Source organism: Spodoptera frugiperda, chromosome 15 (genome assembly GCF_023101765.2).
Source record: "Spodoptera frugiperda isolate SF20-4 chromosome 15, AGI-APGP_CSIRO_Sfru_2.0, whole genome shotgun sequence".
NCBI lineage: Eukaryota > Metazoa > Arthropoda > Insecta > Lepidoptera > Noctuidae > Spodoptera > Spodoptera frugiperda.
This window is the reverse complement of record NC_064226.1, coordinates 6,060,620-6,082,037: the sequence shown is the minus strand read 5'-3', so window position 1 is coordinate 6,082,037 and position 21,418 is coordinate 6,060,620. Positions and strand designations below refer to the sequence as shown.

The window sequence follows — 21,418 nt, the reverse complement described above, 5'->3', positions numbered from 1 at the left end:
TGGTAAGCATAAAGTTCCTATTATTTAAGTTGATAATAATATTAGGTTCAAAATAAAGTAGGCCACAGGTCACAGGCTATCTATTAAAAAATCGAAAACTACCTTATTATACCAAAAACCTAAAAATAAAATTGAGGCCACTGTTTATAACACAGTAACCTACTTAAAACAGGAATGGAATGTAAAGACAATAATTTATTCGCTCTATGCACCAACATAGGTACTTATAAGGTACAACCAAAGAGAATGAACCGTGGAATGTCTAACACAGTTTTTCAAAGGCTAACCCGCTATTTATCAATCTTATATTTATGGATATTGATTGATTCCGGATTACTGTAGCTAATTGCGCTATACATTGTTGCAACAATTGAGTATTAAGGTCTATCTCAATGGTTGCAACACGGTAGTAAGAATTTATAACCAATGTTATAGCATCTCAAGTTTATCAACAATGTATAGATCTACGTTTAAGAAAAAAAAAAGATAACTATGGTCGTTTAGGTCTAGTCTTCAAGTTATTCTGACCTTGTTTTGCAAGTAGTATTTATAGACAGATGATAGATAGAGTGGGTGTTGCTCTTGCTCTTTAGATATTAATTATTAGATTTTTAATTAAACTGCGTAAAAATTATAATCTTAATTTCTATAGGAATAGGTAGGCCTATATACGTTAATTAATTATTTTTTTAAACTACTGTAGTACAGAAACACGTGCAGTAAGTTTTAGATTTTTAGTTTATAGTATTAAAGTGTTCTTATGGTCGTATTTACTTCCGTTTGCGGTTTCAATAAACAATGTAGTAAACAATAAGTGGACATGTGTAGATACAATTCGATTTTATCTTTCCATTGATTAGTATCACTAAGGTAGGCCCGGAGCTGCGAACTGCCTAGTGGGTTATCGGGGCTTCGGCTCAAAAAGTAGGAGCAGGAATGGGGTGGTTTTTAGTTAGGACGATTTTGACACTTCCTCTGGCCTCGATGATAGGTATTGGATTATTTTCTCCCCTTAAAAAACGTTTAGCCTACCTACCTAGGTAGGTAGGTACTTATCCTGAATTTTTATGATTGCTAGTTAGACTATGTGGTAAGGTCTTTTACAATCAAATTAAAAATTCAACATTAGATCATATAAAAATAAAAATTTCGGGTGTTTTGCTGTTTTTGCATTACGCAAGCACTGACTTGACTTGGTGCAAGTATGCAAATATGTATCTTAAAGAAATAACTAAAATTCAAAGTAGCCTCTTTACTGAAGTATAGTTTTAAATGTTCATTTTTTTGTCATGCAAATGCTAAGTACTTAGTTATTGCTTAGTCTAGCAAGCATTAGGTATACTTGGAAGAACATTGTATAATTGTTGCATTTTAAAAACAGGATGAGTATATAGGTAATTAGTTATGTATGTATGTGTGACTCAATCGCATTTATCTATACATTTAAGGTATTCTCATATTGAAATATAAAAATCTTCCTTCCAATAAAGCCGTGGCGTGGCACATAATTTTAGAACTCCTTATATTCCTATCGAAGTAATGAGTAGAAAAATCCCAACATCCGAAATTATCTACTTAGTGCAATAACATCTCTCTTGCCGCCTGTTTGGTATCTTAAAGATTAATTCCTTATGACCAATTAAACCTATAAATGTTATGTGAATGAATCACCAAGTAAGTACCAACATACTGGTATGCGTTTCTATAGGTAGGTAGTTCCTATTTTCTATACTTAGCGTCATGCCAACATTTTTATGTCGTAGGTGCGATTACAAACATGCACAATATACACTGCACGTCACACCTGGGCACCTATGCACCCAGACCCAGAACAATAATTTGTAGATTACACAAAGAAGCACGGAATACTTACTTAACTATTCCGTACAGGAATTAGAACCGCACTATGTACATTGCGCAGTGGCCGCCCTGCCATTACTGGTATACCAACCGTAAATGCAATTAACACCATCAATCATCTCATCCGTTATGTTTATCCACAGGGTCATAAAATAATTAATTAATTAGAGATCATGTTTATGCTTTTAACCATTTCAGTTTCATTCGTGACGTGTTCTGGTTTTATTGCATTTGTTATGTAAATAAATCATTATGTAGGTACCTATCTACCTCCATATAAATGTACTTGCTTACATTTATTGTGATACTATTGTCTTTGTAAACAAAGCTTTAAGTATAAGGACATATTATTATAATGCAGATAGAGATATATGCTTTATTGAGGTAAATAAGGCTGAATTTATCTCATGTGAGGAATAACGCGGTACCTACCTACTTTCTAATTTACCGCGTTGTTAGTTGAGATGGAAAGTCCCAAGTTGTTTTGTCAACAATTTTGTATGCATCGACAGAAGCGATTTATGCCAGGGAAAATATCTTCTTCAATGTTCATAACACCCTAAGGTAGCAGCTACTCTGATGCTAACGACCCTTTTTTTTTGATGGGGGAAAATCATCCAGTGACTTTTTCCGCCTTGGGACTGACTAAAAACCACCTCGTACCTATTCCTGCTTTACGAGCCCCGGTAACCCGTTACGTTTTTCGCAGCTCCGGATACGCTAACTGCCCTTGTCCTTTCTCTTATTCCCATACATAGCAGAAGGTACAATAAGTAATAATTATGAGCCCTATTTTAATAACATTTGATTCTAGTTTAAGTTGTTTTGAGTAGGTTTGTAGTTTGTAAGACGTTGAATGCTACCTACCTATCTCAAGATATTGCACTGGTCTGTGTTGTGTTGCGCAATTTCGGGGCTTTACCAGTCTTCAAATGCAGACAAAGCGACTGCACGTTTTGCCAAAAACTGCGATTTTATATTCATAAATTAACATTTACACTTTCGCTTCTTATATCAATGACTAATTTAAACAACTTATATGCGTCGAACTTACGAGTAAATAAATACGACGGATTTTTTTTAACATAACAAGTTTGATGCATCTTAAAGACTTCACAATTACATTTTGTGACCATGATTAGCAGCTGGGCCATGGTCATGATTGAGGCTGGCATGGCGTTTTTGAACTGCACCACATAGATCTTTTGTGCAACGGATTATATCCTGACTGGTTCAAAAATTCAATACTTTTTTTAAGAAGGGAATATCACCCAAGGACTTTTCTCATCTTGGGCGAGATGAGAGGGAGTATCAGACTCTTTCTGACTAAAATCCACCCTGTTCCTACTCTTGCATGTTTTTTTAGGTAATCGATCCGGATCTGAGAATAAATGACGAGACGAAATATTATATTGCATCAGGGCATCAGGGCCACTATGAAGTACACATTTGTCAAACTAGCGGATATTAATTAATTTTTTACTTAATAACTTTCTATCAAAAGTTTGACAAAAACACTATTCTATTCCGTATCTGGGCTGTGTGATATACCTTCCTGACACAGATAAATAATAATTTAAAATCAAATCGGAACTATCAAATACGTCAGTAAACAGCTTCCTAATTTGTCGCGTTTAAAATCCAAGGTCCAGTACATCTGCTTTGATTTAATTACATTTTAGCGGAAATATTTAAAATAATATTGATACAATAAATAAACATTATTATGCTAAAAATCCTAATCTAGTTTTGTTATTATTCGTTAAGGTCGACCAGTTACGCAGGTACGTTCGTAGCATTCCGGTAATTTAGCAATCTGTGGTTAAAGCCAGAGCCAATCAAGTACGCATAGCTATGTTTATGTTGGTCGCTTTGTAGGTAATTTGAAATATTGTGCTGATTTTCCCCTTATCTCCTCGTAGTTTTTTCCTTCAATATATACCTACCTAAGTATATAGGTCGAAAACTTCTGAGAAAAGTATCCAAATGAGCTTCTACTGTCTGTCCTAAAGCAATGCTAAAAATCGCATAATTGAATTACGCAACACAATGTTTTGAGTTACTTTAATTGCTTAATTGTTCTTTTTCTCATAAAAAATATGTAGGTATAATTACGTGATTTTGGAATAAATAAAAATACTTGGCTAACTATTTATCTGATGGTCTCATGTTCGGGTTGGGTGGCAACACCAACAAAAGGCTATTAAATCAACCTTCTCTCGGTACATAAATATTTTTTTATACTTAATTACCAGCATGTTACCAATTTACTAATGTCGCTTGTATTGTCTGCTCAAAAGCAACATAGTCTAATTTATTAATATTAAAATCACTCTTACAAGGATAGCTAAAAAGACTGATGACCGTTGAAGTGTTGATGATGCCAAAGACATACATAATTAGGTATGTATGTAAGATTAGTAGCAATCGTAGTATTCATTCAACTATGCAAAATGTATAGATGTTTTTATTAAATAGTACATTTTAAAACACATAAATACTGGTTATAAGTTCAAGTTTAACGTCATAAGTTTGTGGTTTCTTTGTAGTAATTAAGTCGGAAGACATAATTTGGTTTTATCCACGTTCTCGAAATGGACAAAAGCAATTTATTAAATTATTGATTTTCTTATACATTTTGAGGAAAAGGTTAAGATATTCATGTAGAATTAACCGCTGTACTCAGAGTCATTTAATCGTTACTTAACCAAGTCCAAAACAATTGTTTTCGGTAGAAAATATTTACTAAGGAATAATCTAAGTAATAATTAAATGGCTGTGAGTGCGGCTGTAAAGGCTTCACGATAGAAACAGAGCCTAGCAGGTTTGGCAATTAATTGATTGTGGTATGTAAGTATATGGTAAATATAGTTATGGTTGTCTAAATAACAGAATGTAAGAAATGTAGATCAATAAGTACACACAAATCCCACAACACGCCTTTCATTTCATGAGGAAGGGTACGTATATTATAAGCTATAGGTACCAACTACTTCAACTTCACATAATTATTATGCTGATTTGTTACGTCATAAAATTGTGTAGAAGTAGATATATCATGCCAATAAGCCGGTATTATAAGATTTTATTTGCACCATATTTCGCCACACTGTGTAAACAGAATATTAAGATATAACCTGCGGGTGAACCTATGACTAATTGAAAAAGGTTCAGTGTGATTAATAAGGAAATTTGCTCAAATATTGTAAAGCTAGCAGTTACCCACAACCGTGCGTGCGGCGCGTCGCGTTCCGCGCGCGCCTCAAAGAGCCATCAGACCACCACAGATGGGGCCCAGTCCCAGTAGGGCAGATGCCTGATCCGGAGCTGCGGACTACCTAGCGGGTTTACCGGGGCTCCGGCTCGAAAAGCAAGAGTGGGAACGGGGTGGTTTTTAGTCAGTAAGAGTCTGACACTCCCTCCCGCCTCGCCCTAGACGGGAGAAGTCATTGGATGATTTTCCCCCCTCAAAAAAAGCAGTTACCTACACATAATGTATTAAAAAAAACATTCTTCCACAGTAGGATTTTCTCTTGTGTCGTGCATGTGTAGGTGCGTTTACAAACATACAAGTTCACATACACATTAAATACCCAGATCCGAAACAAAAGTTTGTTTTTGATCTCACAAAGAATTGCTCCGTGCGGGACTCGGACCCTCTACACGTTTTACGGTAGCCGGTTGCCCAGCCACCGCAGCAACCTTGCCGTCAAACACACAAATCTCATTCATTAGTGAGATTGTACGCGTACACTGTACAGTCTCCCACCTCTTTAGAGATTAAAAAGAGTGACGTACCTATCTACCTAAGTGCTATCTACCGCGGCTCCGGCCTGAAAACCAGGAGAAGGAACGGAGTGGTTTTTAGTCAGTAAGAGTCTGACACTCCCTCGCCTAAGAAGGGAGAAGTCATTGGACAGTATTCACCACCCAAAAAAAAAGAAAAGTGTATTAGGGAAACTTAACTTTAAGTATATCATTTTCCTTTAACTTACCACAGCATCGAAGACGTTGAATTTAGTATATGTTATGTATAGGTATATAGGTCTGTTATTATCCGTCCTCTATTTGCTCTTTAACAAAAACCACATAAAGTTAATAATTACTTTTAGGTCGGTATTAGCTATTACTGTATTACCTAAATAAAAACAATAAATGTTAGTCTTAATATCCAGTCCTCCATCGCGTGATGCGTTAGTTAAATAAATGGAATGTTGCATCATTTTTCTCCTAAACTAATTGTGATACAATAATTGTGGGCTAATTTATTTTTGTTGAGAGGACAAAGCAAAGGCATATAGGTTATGAACTCACACAGACATAAACAGCATATACGTAGCCACTGCTGACCAAAGGCCTCTTCTCATACGGAGAAGGTTTGAGCTTTAATCACCACGCTTGCTTAATATGCTTGCTTATGTAAGCTCAGGTTTTCTTATGATGTTTTCCTTCACCGCTAGTCAGTAGTAGTAGTGTCTAAATAATCTTAGAAAGTAAATGAAACTCGGAAAAAGTCACATTGGTACTTTGCCGTTGGTAGGCTTCGAACCCGCACCCTCGACAAACAAGTTATGTACAAGTGTGGGAGAACCATGCTTTGGCACGGATGGGTCGGCTCGACCGGAGTGATGCCACGGCCTCACAGAAAACCGACGTGAAACAACGCTTGCGTTGTGTTTCGTTGTGTGAGTGAGGTTACCGGATGCCCAATTCCCCCTTCCCAATCTTCCTCATCCCCATTCCCGAACAACAACCCTTAAATTCCTAACTCCCAAAAAGCCGGTAACGCACTTGTAAAGCCTCTGGTGTTTCAAGTGTCCATGGGCGGCGGCGATTGCTTACCATCAGGTAATACGTCTGCTCGATTACCGGCATGTCTCATAAAAAAAGTATCAATATTTTTTTATTTGCAATGGTTGTCCCACTGGGAAAAGAGCACAAGTTCATTAGGTGTATTATTATGTTTATCTCGTACTATTACTGTTCTTCCACATATAAAAACCCAATATTATTATTGTTGGTTTGCTTCAAAACATTGCTATTTTTAATCAAACTTTAATAGACAACAATTTTATTACGTACAAAATGAGTAGGTATAACTTTGTACATAAGAATATTTATTAAAATGAAATCAAGACAAAAAAAAACGATTTAGGTATGTATTTATACAATCTTAATAAGATTCTATGAATAAGAAATCAAATTCTTCCAATAAATATGAAACAAAACTTTTTACGATTATGATAGATATTGGAATAGTCGAGTTCGTAAAAAAATAATTTACATTCAAGATGTTGCTTCGACAAGAAGATAATAACATGCAGCTGTTTATTTACCCATTCGACGTAGGCACATAATAAGGAAAACTCAAACATTGAAGGGATTAAAAGTGACTAAGACATATTGTGAATAGCACGGTACGTCATATTTTATGAATGATGCGGGCGTACTGCAGTGGTTATTCCCGCCACACTTTTTTCAGTTTATACCATATTAATGGAAATAAAAGTTACTAGCTTCTGCCAGCAGCTTCGCCCGCGTTTCCGTGGGATAAAAAGTAGCCTATGTGTTACTCCAGACCATAATCTATCCCTATTCCAAATTTCATCGCGATCCCTTCAGTAGTTTTTGCGTGAAAGAGTAACAAACATCCTTACTTACAAACTTTCGCATTTATAATATTAGTAGGATAATGAGCAGGGGGGTTTAATTTCAGCGAATTAGCTTATTTACAACAGTAACCAACTCATTATTTATACAGGGAATAGAATGAGTGAACGTAACTAAATAATTGAATTTTTTCGAACTCAATGTGTAATTTCCAATGCACTCTGTTTTCAGAACTTTAACAGCAAGTCTCCAGGTATTCCCCAAAGGGCTCGCCCCTTGTGTGTGCTTATATCTATTACAACAAGATATGTGATAGGAGGCGCTTGGCCACTGACTCGCCTGATTGTATGGTAAGCGATGATATGACCAACGATTGAGCACACCTGCCTATAAACCTATACACGCGGGACATGAAGACACCCAGGTTATAAAAAAGTTTGCAGCTTTCACTCTTAGGTAATACTGGTACTAAACCAAGAACCTGATCGGATTTAAAGGTAAAAAGGTAAACCATATTTTTTGTAGTATCACCATATTAGCACCATTGTAACCCAATAAATATCTTTATTAGAAATTTTGAATGTGCATTTTGGCAAACCTGTATCAGACCAAAGGTCATTGTACCAATAACCTAACCGGTTTGTTTAGACATTAAATAATTTCGCAGACGCGAAATGCCAGTTTGATGATGAGGACTCGTCCCTGATGGATTCTAAAGCTGAGCGTCCACAGGCCCACATCGTACGCATCGCACGCATTCCGGATGACATCATCAGTACGCATCGCATGTAGGCATTGCTGAAGATGCGGTCCGTACGATGCGAATTAGTGGACACAGTTGTAGGAGTTTCTATACAAGACAAACTAAAATCCGTTGCGTGCGATGCGTACGATGAGGGCCTGTTAACCTTAAAAAAGGCGTACCTTAAAAAGGGTTACACCTTCTTTTTTTTAAACGAGACGATGACGTTTACAACTTTGTTTTAAAAAGGAGGTTGATATGTTGAATTAAATCTTTATGTTCCTTCACAGGACTCTCGATTATAATGGACTGTGAGGAAGGCCATGTTGAACAGTGAACGTCAACCATCTTAAGTCATACGTTGTATGCAAGTAATTAGCCTGGGTTAATGACATTACAATGAGCGCTACCTTGACCACTTTTTCACAAGCAACTAAGGTTTTTGTTTAAAATAACTTCAGTCCACTGCAGTTTTTCTTAAGTTACACTTAAGTGGGTTATATTTAATGACTTAGGTACATATAGAATTGAGAATGCAGTTTTTTAATAATTTATTAAATTAAAAAGACCAAACTTGTCGTTGGGTAACCTGGAATATTGGACAGTTACGTTTATGTAGAGTTAACTACCAGATTAATTTTGCCAACAATACGTCTAGACATTTTAACATTCGTAAAGGTCATTTGCAGATGCAGTATGCTAAAGGAAGTCGTAATGGAGGATTTAATGCACAAGATTACTTTAACCTTACCTATTAAACAGATTCAATATTAAAAGAGATCCTTTACAAAAAACCTGTTTACAAACTACGTAGGGAGTTCCAGATTCGAGTTCCAGGTCTGCGCGTTTCGTAGATGCGATGACGACATTACTACGAGACCTTTATCTTAACCGCCTCTCTGCGCAGGAGCTGAGTTCGTAGCGCTACCGCACTGTGCGCCGACGCATTCAGTGCGCGCTGGATTTTCGCGCGCATTACATGTTTCCTCGCAACATTTAAATACTTTATTCAAGTTAAATTATTTATGAAATGTTAAGAACTAGAAATTAAATTTATTGTTTCTCGCAGTGAACATTCAGTGATATTTTTTATTTATTTAGATAAATATTTTATTGTGATAATAATGGAGTTCAAAAATTTGTACGTGATATTTGCAGTATTGTGCATTGGGTAAGTAATTCTTTATTGATACTTTTCTAAGTTAAACTGTGACGTTGTTAGTCGGGGATGAACCTCTAGCTAATTTAAAAACCAAATTGCAATCTGTGGATTCTTTTTACTTCCTTACATCAGATTTCATTTCACACAACATAATTTATTCCATTGCATATCCATTCTGGTTTATAGGGATTTCCCATTCACCTCATTCAGAGTCGTCGGTGTATAATTAAAATACATAAATATAACTGTAAAAATGCTTTGAGGATATCATTTTGTATGGAAAGAGTGTATGTAGAAGAGTATAACTTTTTGGTGAAGAGTTTTAAATAATAACAATGTGTGTATCTGTGTGTGTACGTGTGAATTCTCTCAACACTGTTGATTCAACAAAATTCTAGAATACATAATACACATTTACACGTATATAAGTACCTACCTCCTTATACATATATTTATTAACTAAATTAATATTATGTTTTTCGCCTTACACACGTAACTGTTTGATGAGGAACTCGACTAGTTTCAAGCCTTGCTAAAGGTTCATATTATATTTTATGAGTAGCATTCCACGACTATCGCGTTTAATTTGTAACTTTATCTACGAATTCCTAGCTTTTAAAAAGATTAAGCATAATATTTTCTATTGATTATTGTCACTACAAAATATAGCTAAACTCACATAATTTTCCAAGTTTACCCACCTACGTCATCATCATCATCATCAGCCGAGAGACGTCCACTGCTGAACAAAGGCCTCCCCCTTGGTCCTCCACGTAGAACGACAAGCCGCCACCTGCATCCACTGGCTCCCCGCCACTCTGACGATGTCGTCGGTCCACCTAGTGGGAGGTCTGCCCACGCTGCGTCTTCCGGTCCGCGGTCGCCACTCAGTCACCTTCCTGGCCCAGCGGCCATCAGTCCTCCGAGCGACGTGGCCTGCCCATTGCCACTTCAGCCTGCATATTTTGAGAGCTATGTCTGTAACTCTTGTTCTTTGGCGAATTTCCATATTTCGGATTTTGTCGCGCAAAGATACTCCGAGCATAGCTCTCTCCATCGCGCGCTGGGCGACTCTGAGCCTTTCTAAAAGGCCAGCAGTTAGGGACCATGTCTCGGTACCGTACGTCATCACTGGCAACACACACTGGTTGTACATCCTGGTCTTCAGACACTGCGGGATTTTTGACGAGAAGACTTCATGCAACTTCCCAAATGCTGCCCATCCGAGTTGGATTCTTCGAGCGACCTCTTTCTCGAAGTTGGACCTACCTAGCTGGATGATCTGACCCAGGTATGTGTAGTGGTCTACAACTTCGAGTATATCGCTCCCAACGACAACCGGTATAGGTGCAACATGGACATTTGACATGATTTTCGTCTTGTCCATGTTCATTTTAAGGCCCACCTGTTGGGAAACGGTATTGAGGTCGCTGAGCATGGTGTTCAGCTCTTCCAGCGACTCTGCCATTACGACTATGTCATCGGCGAAACGGAGATGAGTGATGTATTCGCCATTAATGTTGATGCCGCGTCCGCTCCAGTCCAAGAGCTTAAAAACGTCCTCCAGTGCGTTCGTGAACAGTTTCGGAGATATAACGTCTCCCTGTCTCACGCCCTTCCGCAGCTGGATTGGCCTCGTAGTCTCTTCCTGGAGTCGGATGCGCATTACCTACGAGCACCCACCTACGTATTACCTACATACCCAGGAAATATACATATTACCTACAAAGCGTTGGAAAAAAAAAACTATACAAATGTTTTCTATTTATTTGTCATTTAAAAACCAAATAAACCATGAATAATTAGAAATTACATTTAAACAGTGTACAGTCACGTTCAGAATTGGAGGAAAAACAAAATTTGAAAATTTGAAATTGAAACCTTCTTTTTTGCGATCACTTAAGCTGGGTGTAAGTGTGTAAGAGGTAGGGTACATAGGTATTGGTAACCAAGTTATTTGGTATCCAGGTAAGAAAATAAAAAAAGTGATTCAGTTCAGAGACAGTACCTAATTCAAAGAGGATTTTTACATTATTAGGATAAGTAGGTATAAGTGGACAGTAACTATTGAGTGACTACTGAGTACTTATGTACCCAATGGTTACAATACAACTTTTCAATCCAATGTTTATTTTTTTAACTTGTCCTCTACAGTCGCATTTTTACAACCACTGAACCAATTAAATTAATAAATTAATTTATATTTATACCACCAAACCTGTATATTTAAATAAATAAATTATAAGGTATACTAAAACTAAGACGCCATGATATGTTATGTTATTCTTTTGTGCTTTCACTCATTTATATGTACAAACATTAATCTAACCACCAACAGCTTTATCTTAATTATTATAATGATAACAAATGTTGCATAAATACTTAGTATATTATTACAGCAATTACTAAGATTATAATAATACTTAATATAATTTGTATATTGACATACAACATTGCTATGCTGCCAATCTCCTGGGAACTTTTGTCGCCATATACATAATATGCTAATACGCATAATATGCTAGGTACATACCGGTCATTGCGCTCAAGTATTATGCCTAATTCAGCTTATCAGTATCATCTCCCAACAAAACTATGCTATCAAGAAGAGTCAGTCTTCTTAAGTGCCTAATACTTTTATCAGTCAACAGTGTTATCACACTAAGAAGTCTTAAAATAAAGAAATTGAATACATATTCCTAACTCCTTAACTTTTTAATTCGCGTTTGTAGATACATGAATGCCTTTATCTTATGAGAGAATGCCTAAAGTCAAAATCAAAATTATTTATTTCAAATAGACCAGGCAGGCAAACATCAAATATAATAATATTCTGTCTGTCGGTCAATCCTCTACTGAAGCTATTTGCTCGTTCTAAAGTGTAGATTTATATGGAGAAGAACGAACAAAATAAATGATAAAATATGGCACATATTACAACCTTTGCTCCTTCCACTCCCATCATGTTCATCTAGGCATACAAGCATCGGTTAGGAGTATTCTACACCTTGCCATCACTTAAGGAGAGTTTTCTTAAGGCAGTTTTCTAGTGTTTGCAAAAAACTTATCAATAATGAAGACAGCAATTAAAATAATATTATTCAAATTATACTGCATTATTAGTTCTACTATGTATAACTTGGCCTTATCATTAATGAAGTAACGGTATGCATAAACAATTGCTAACGTATTTAATTTAACAACTTTATACAGATTTATTATAATCCAGCCATTGTTAGATAAAGCTAGGTAAACAATTTAGTTTCACATTAAACGTTGTAAGAAAAATCATAACAGTTGTTCTTAGTTAAAAATATTAAATTATGTGCTGTAGGTACATTCAATTTTATATTTATTAGGTAGACAACTAGATGCTCCAACTAAAAATTAAGATTTCTATTAAAATATATTACACACGACGTCTCTACATAATTATACACATATCTTAGTTGAGGTCTTTTCCACCAGTGCTAAGCATAGTATCATAGTACATCTTTGGTAGAAAAGCGCCCTTATAGATTGGTGACAACCAAAATGTCGTTAAACGTAACCTATCTTAGCGGTTGTTTGAAATTAAGAGACAGGTTGGACAAAATAGGCAATAGCATACCATTTTCCATTCTTACTATAACTTAGGCTTAGAGGGCTTAGTACGAGTTTGTTTTACGTTCATTGAGATTAAAACGAGAGCGCGTTCGGCGTTCTGATTGGTTGGTATATTCGAGCTGGCCAATCAGAGCGCCAAACGCGCTCTAGTTTCGATTTCGTTAACTGTAAAGCAAACTAGTACTAAGGGAAAATACTACTGAAAGATATCATGTAATAACTTTAAACATCTCGGTTGCATTTTACTTGTTGACGCTACATAATAAAGATTTTAAAAATAACCACGATAACAGATTGAATAAATATTAGCACAGTAACCGCGCAAGGAGTTCGGTATAAGTACCTGCAGATTTAGTTTTTAAGTCTGTGGGCATACGCCTTTGCCAACAATAATGTTGTTATCGTACCCACATTTCAATTCGCATTTTTCTTAATGAATTTTTAATAAATGTACGGGTATAAAGTAGCCTTATTTACTCTGTTGGAGCCCATTAAGAGATTCTCGACGATGTACCGATCTATTGGGGCTATAAATGTTTAAGATGCTGACTATGACTCCCTCACAGGGTTAGCTTTCTTGGTCATTCTACGGAATTATACAAAATAATCTGGCTACATTAAGTGCTTTTGATTCAGCACCGAGATTTAGGCTTAATTATATAAATGGTATTATGAGTAAAATAAAAAACCCCGTACAAAAAAAAAACTTAAATTTAATGCTAATACGTCTATTATACCTATTCATCTCTGCTTATTCACAACACAAGGTACTCATGGATGAGTGTTTTCCTCAAAAAAACACAAACTAGTTATTATAAACAAGTTTGCAAATGGCGTTTGGGTTTTATTTTATTATAGAAAAATGAAGCTTATTCATGTTCATAACATAACATCGTAGCTACTTAAAATCTAGCAATAATTGGTAGAAATGAGTATTTAAAGTTGTTAAAAGTTAATGCTCATATAAAAGTAGAAATAGGAGATGCTAAAAGACCTTATTAATATTATCCACTGCGCGATGCAACTATGCAAAGAGGGTAATTATAAGTAAACGTTAATTTCAAGTTTTTGAAAATACTAGTTAGGTAAGTGTGGGGGGGCCATGCTTCGGCACGAATGGGTCGGTTCGATCGGAGTGATACCACGGCCTCACAGAAAACCGACGTGAAACAACGCTTGCGTTGTGTTTCGTCGTAAAGTTACGAGAGGCCTAATTACCTATAATCCCCAATCTCCAAATCTACAACAATCCTCAAATTCCTAACCCTCAACGCACTCGTAATAACGCCTCTGGTGTTTCGGGTGTCAATGGGCGGCGGCGATAGCTTATCATCAGGTGATCCGTCGGCTCGTTTACCAACTTATACTATAAAAAACTTTACTAGTTTCTACTTATATAAGGATTCCTGATATCTAAAGTATTCGAAAGTGTCCAGAAATAGAAAGACACTTCGATCGACTATGACAGCTTCAAAGACAGTCAACAAGTGCTTTGTGATAAACGCATTTTCATCAGCCTCGGATAATCTAAGATTGAGATATCATTCGATTTAGAATTTATTTCTAGATGTTAAACGAAAATGCACAAATACAAATAAGAGCGAACGTGACCTTAGTTATTCAAAATTATTTTGATTTTGTTTGGGTGCTTAGACCGTAGTCACTGTGGCAAGCTGTACTGCAATAACGCAAATTGAGGTTCCTAGGCATCAAACAGCTTCTAGATATCTGCTATAAATGAACATTGGACAGGTTTACCAAGACTTGTATTTATACACGTTTTATTTAAGTAAAGGTTTAAACGTCGTAATCCGTTGCAGCTCAGGGGGAAACCCTAAGATAAGTGCATTCGACCACTTCACCATTCACAGTCGATTGCACGTAATATCTCGTTTCTAGTTAACTGGGCAGTGGTACCTTGTAATCTTTGGGAATTGACAACATATGTAGTAAGAAAAGAAGTAATTAATAGGATAATATTAATAAAAAACAGTAAAATAATATTTACAGAGACAGCAAAATATTCACTTATGTGTGTATTGTACACACAACAAGAAGAACGATGTTTTATACTAATTAACCAATTATCTTTTCCAAAGACTTATTACTCGGTACTATCTCTATTAACTACTCTTCTAATTCATATATTCATTAGAACAAATATTAAATGCACTTCGAACTGTTATGTCTCAGTTAGGATCCATTTCTTGTGATAATATTTATCTAAGATAAGATGTCTTGTCATTTCAATAGATAGCAGTATAAGATGTAAAAGCCGTGTAGCAACAATTGATGAATGCAAGTTAATCGGATACAACAAGTTTTGGGTTAGTAGAACAATTTATCATGCCACCTTGAATAATAAAATAAATGGTAGTTAGTGTTAATGCCAGATAAATAGTACTTATAGTACATTTTACAGCAATTATATACAAAATATTGAAATTTTATTGCATAATGCGAACCTTTAGGTGTATAATTAGTAACACAAAATAATTATTAAAGAACTACCTTTCAAAACCTTGCGTTTTTATGATTTCGCTATTCGATTGTCAGGTCATTTAGGCCTTAGGGTATATATTCGTATAAAACGCAGTTCACGGTACTTGGAAATGATAAAATGCATTTAGTGTTCCGTAAAAATCTTGATACGGTTGCTATGAAGGTTTTCCTCGCGGAAACTGGGTAGCAACTACTACTGGGACATTGACAATGACAATGACATAGTTGAACAATATTTTAATAATAATTCAAGAAAGGGCCTTACCTTTAAAGGTCTTGCGTAACTAACTTATCAAAAGACATTGAACAAAAGGGAAAGTAAAGCTATTTATTTATTTGATACGTATGATTAATTGGTCTCTACTTATGGCAGATAAGTATTTTAATTCGTTTCGTTTTAATTTATTTTATTAATTACTTTTACATTGACCGTGTCACTTAGCCTACCTAAATGGGTAATACTTTTTATTGTAAAATTTTAACTACCTTTCACAAGTTTTGAATTGAATGTATAGAACTCTTATGAAAGAAACCTATAAAACAGCCTGTCTTTACTATGGAGCTGCGGACAACCTGGAGTTACGGACAACCTAGCGGGTTACCGGGGCTCCGGCTCGAAAAGCAAGAAGGAACGGGGTGGTTTTTAGTCAGTAAGAGTCTGACACTCCCTCTCGCCTCGCCCAAGGCTAGAAAAGTCATTGGATGATTTTCCCCCAACAAAAAAAAAAAAAAAATGCTAGTATGATGTAGATGATAATGTGATTGTGTACTGTGATACAAAAATATGGCCCTGCCCAATGATTATTGGTATTATAAGTAAACAGGCGTAGATATAAGCGTAGAAAATATACGTTTTCCGTGAAGCATCACGTAGTATATTAAAGGGAAATCCAGTTACGACATTGTATTTGTTTTCATGATAACAATAAAACATTAAAAAAGAAATCGATAAAAGTATTATAAACAAACAGCTGTTATCACCACCACCATGTTTAACAATGAATGATTTATTTAACACTAATAATAAGAAAGACACTTATAGTTTCCTTATATGTAAGCAATCATTACTCATTTAATGTCTCATACATGGTACGTTTCTACTCGTATACAGTCTGCTCCATTTTAAGACGTCTATGAAAAACGGAAGTGTGGTTATGCGTTACAAATGCACTTATCTACAGGGTCATCAAACGGAATGTCAATGGTTCCGTTTAAAACTGTAAAAATGTTGATATTAAAAAAAAATGCATTTATTTTCTTCTACAAAATTAAGATAATAATCGTTTTTTAAATTATTATTCTGGTTTTTCAAGGATTTGAAACGACTTTGTAAGATTTTATCTAATTAAAAGGACAATGACTTGTGATCTTGCAGTGCATTGCAATTTGCAACCCTCTACAGCAGGAAATGGGTGCTTTTTCAATGAACATTGATATGTTAGTACGGTCTGGTTGTTTAGTGGCAAAAGTCGAAGTAAAGTGTTTAGGAGATTTATACATAGAAGTTGTCCTTTATATACTTATTAATTTTTATTTATTGTTGTAGGTAGGTATATAAATAAGGTAGATGGTCGTATTTTAAGTAGCTATAGTTTGTTTTGCTTAAAGATTTATGTTTTTAACTTTTACTAATCTACGTTTAAAAAAATGTGCGTTTTTTGGTGTGTGGTGATAGTTTCCAGATAATTTCTAAAATACTAGTTAGATAACAATTAATCACCTACCTACATAGTATAACACGTTAAACGCCTTGAGAATCGACATGTTCTGGAGAATTTTCTATAGATATTCGAAGGAAAATGATAATATACTGAATACTATTGTCGTTCACTGTACATTTGATACAAAGACAAACGATGATGCGTCAAGTAACTTAAACACTAAGATTAACTTCAAGTGTTTTTGATACCGTTACGTTATGTAGGTATTTTCCTATACATTACTTCAACAGTTTATTTAGGTCATGTTGTTTCCTAATACATATTAGTAAAATATAATTTTCCATCATTTACTTTTTTATATACTTATCAAGGATTCTTATTTCAATGGTATGTGTTGATGAATTACATTTTCTCTTTGATTTAATAGAAATAAGATTGGATTACCAACCTAATAAGAGTAATCTCAGATGGCACATTTGTTTGAGAGTTTTATTCCAGACACTGGCAATCAAGAAATGCAATTTATTAATTACTGTTCTGTTTGTTTCTTTATTCTTCTGGCCATCATATTGATCTATTTCCTTTTGACCCATTCTCCCCTATCAGCTATCATCCTATCACAAAGTCCTCTATTTTATACCTATATATAAACAATTATACATGTAAATATATGTAAAAGGTTTCATTCCTATATCAATAAACATGAACGAGAAATTCAACAAACAAACGATTCTACGAAGGATTAATCCAATTTGTATTGTATAATTTTATTACACCATTATCGCATTATCTTCTAATCTTAGAAGATCATTAGGTTTTAGATATTAACTGAGTTATCCTATAGCTTATTAGACTTACGCCATAATATACTAAGTACTTGATAAACAACTCTATATAATATATCTAACTATATGCCCATAGTTAATTTAGAAAGGTATGCTACATTAATATACTTAAAGTAAAAAAAATAAAGTCTTCTAGATCAATTTCGATTGCAGTGGCTAGTCTATCTAACAAGACTAGCCTACTATGCAGGATATATTATAGTCCCAAGTGTGTGCGTATATACATTATTAAATATATGTAATTTGTACCGCTACTAAGGCAAACAAAGTCTTCTGCAAGCTTCTGCTTTCCGGAGCTGCGGATAGCGGGTTAGCAGCTTATCGCGGCTCCGGGGTGGGTTTTAGTCAGTAAGAGTAAGAGTTTGGCACTCCCTTTCGTACTCACCCAAGGCTGGAGAAGTTGGATGATTTTTCCTTCCCTCAATAAAGTCTTCTGCTTCATTTGAGTTACTAGGATATAAAAAGTCTATGTATTATTTTAAAGTATATATAATCTACCTAAATATCAATTTTCATCACAAGCCATCCAGTTATTCTGACATGATTAAGTAACATCCATATATTCAATCGCCAAGCAATGTCTATAATATACATATAAGGATAGATAGGTTATGTTTAATAATCAAACTTGTTCATAGAAAAATAGTGTTTAAATATCGCTTATATAAGGTCTATAATGGAGTGGGTGAGAGACAAAACTGATGTCCTATCAGGGATTTAGAAGTTAAACTTGTAGTTTGTGACTGGTTAGGCAGTGTCGCAAAAGTGAATGACACGTGTGGTTAATCTCACAAAAGTGAATGACACACGACTTAAGGAAAACTTAGAAGTATCTATATCTAGATTGTAGCCAATTATGTATATTCATATATGTACATACAATAAATTACATTATGCAAAAAAATTTTTTTTTGCTAAAGCGAGACTTATTTTAGACCGACTTTTAAGAATAGGTTAATAAATTATTATGCTGTTAACACTAAGAAATGTTATTATCCTTGAACATTAATTTTATTATTTATTTATTCTTAGAAATTCGGGTGTCTATCAAAATATTTCGTTTTATTGTTAATTTATGTAAAGTTTTATATACCGAATGTAGATAGGTAGATACACTCGCCTCACTCAAGCCTGAAGAAGTCATTGGATTGAGAAAAAAAGTTGGTAGATACAAGTAGATACCTATTTTCTAGTTAACATTTTTTATTGAAAATAGTTGTTAGCCCTCTCTAACTAATCATTATATTAAGACAAAAGGCCAGCCAATTATTTGATTATATCACTATCCAATTTTAGGCTTTGTATTCGGGTAAATGACAGAACTAAATCTAAAGTTCAATACTCCTTCGTAATCTGGGTCCTTTCAAAGCGATCTCATCTTTATTGTATTGGGCCAAAAATCCTTTTCAGTTTCTACAAATTGTCCTAGTATTATTCTCAAAATTTATGTAATGTTCTAGATACGAATGAGAAAGCTCTTACATTTTCTCTTAAGCGGAAAGCTAGGTCTTCTTTTACTGGGTTTATTCAGTATCGCCGGTTATGCATTAGTCTGGCATACTTAGGAACATCTTGGGAAAATACCAGGTTTCTCCACGTGAATGAAATTTTTGATTACTTATATCTACATTATATTTTAAACATCTGTTCTTTCTGCAGCGATGTAGTCTTTATGAATTCGGAATGTAGACTAAAATATTAATTGCAAACATGGCGACGTTCCTTTTTATTCCTAACAAAACTTACGACTATTTACGTGATAAAAATCTCTTACAAAGATGAATAAAAACAATTAAAAATAAAATAATGTGTTTTTAAATTTATTCGTATGCAAATTAATAGTAAAAAAAAGATAATTCATAAGAATGGCCAATGATGACGTTAACTTAATTGGACATTTTATTTGTGGGAATTAGCATTCTGTATCTACCTATATATAGTTCCTTTATAGGAGTAATATAATAAACAAATTCAATTACATTGAGTTTCTTACATTTACTAAGTAATTATCCCTTACCACCAGATGCAATGGTGGCCAAACACCAACCTATTAAGTATAAACAAATATAAAATAAAGAAAAGTAATGGCTTATCAACCTCTTAGCAAAAGCTGTAAGTTACCCACCCAGGTAACGTAAGTACATAAGTATGTACTTAGATAGGTACATAATAACACCTATTTAATTAAATATCGATAAACAATTAATAACACTATCCCATACAACACGTATATTAGGTAATAATTAAGACTATTATAAAATAATTGTAAATATATATATCAATAATTTTAAATCTTGATTTGCCAGAAGTTGGTGAATTCCGTAAACAACATAAGGATCGAAGTTTCTTAAAACATAATAATTATAATACATAAGTCCGCAAGGCAGCTTGTGGCGAGCTGTTGGGCAGTGGCGACCCCACGGACCTGACTCCCGGGAGAGGCCCTACTTTTTAACTCCGGTTGGTACTCGTGACTATCCGGAGAGGCCTCTCCTACCTCACTCTTGCCTTAATCGGCTGGTTTGAGTGGAGATTCGCAAGAGTGGAGTTGCCTTCAGCTCCACTTGGGGGAAGGACGTATCCCAGTAAGATGCTGGTAGGGGTCTTGACCGTACTTCCGGGATTGCTCTGATAGCCGTGGGATGCCTCCCCTTCCTCAAGCAGCTCAACGGATGTTGCTTCCCTTGTCGCTACATGCTAGCGGCCGTTTCCGGGGGCCCACTATTGAGTTTGCGAGTCACCCCCTGCCTGTTTATCCGTATTTTTCAATATTGGTCAGGGGCAGGGGCCATAGTCCCCATAGTTAACCGGTTAACTATTCCACAGCCACCCACACCCATATCCCTATCATTTCCTTATACCATATCTCACAATAGTCCTGCATCAACCGGGGATTGTCCTTTGGTGTACTTCCATAGTGCATACAGGGATAATCGCCGGCTGATGTCCCATTACATTTAGATTAAAATTGTTCAACGGGCCTCTGCGAGTTGGCTTCGGCCCCTCGTACGCCTTCCAAAGGTCCGGGACCCTGTGGTCCCGTGATTATGTAAGGAACAAACATAATACATAATAATAAACCGGAATTAGCCAACATATATAATTGGCTTCCTTTACCAACACTCTTTGTCTCGGTCATCCGTAACTCATGCCAAAGTTCCTGATCTCAATAACCGGACTCTAAATTGTAATTTTTTTTTATCTTTATTCTTATGTGTGAGAGAGCCATGCTTCGGTACGAATGGGCTGGCTCGACCGGATTGATACCACCTCACAGAGAACCGACATGAAACAACGTTTTCGTTGTGTGAGTGAGGTTACCGGAGGCCCAATTACCCACTTCCCAATCTTCCCAATCCCCGATTCTCAAACAACCCTTAAATTCCTTACCCCCAAAAGGCCGATAACGCACTTGTGACGCCTCTGGTGT

General features: G+C 35.4%; 1 protein-coding gene across 1 annotated transcript in view; it reads left to right on the top strand.

The window, feature by feature from the left end:
- Window positions 1-9,124: 9,124 nt before the first annotated feature.
- Window positions 9,125-21,418, top strand: part of LOC126911523 (myrosinase 1-like) — a 19,112-nt gene continuing 6,818 nt past the window's right edge. Inside the window, exon 1 of the mRNA XM_050699073.1 lies at window positions 9,125-9,383. Within this exon, the coding sequence (XP_050555030.1) occupies window positions 9,337-9,383 (47 nt within the window). The 5' untranslated portion in view covers window positions 9,125-9,336. The remainder of the gene's footprint in view (window positions 9,384-21,418) is intronic.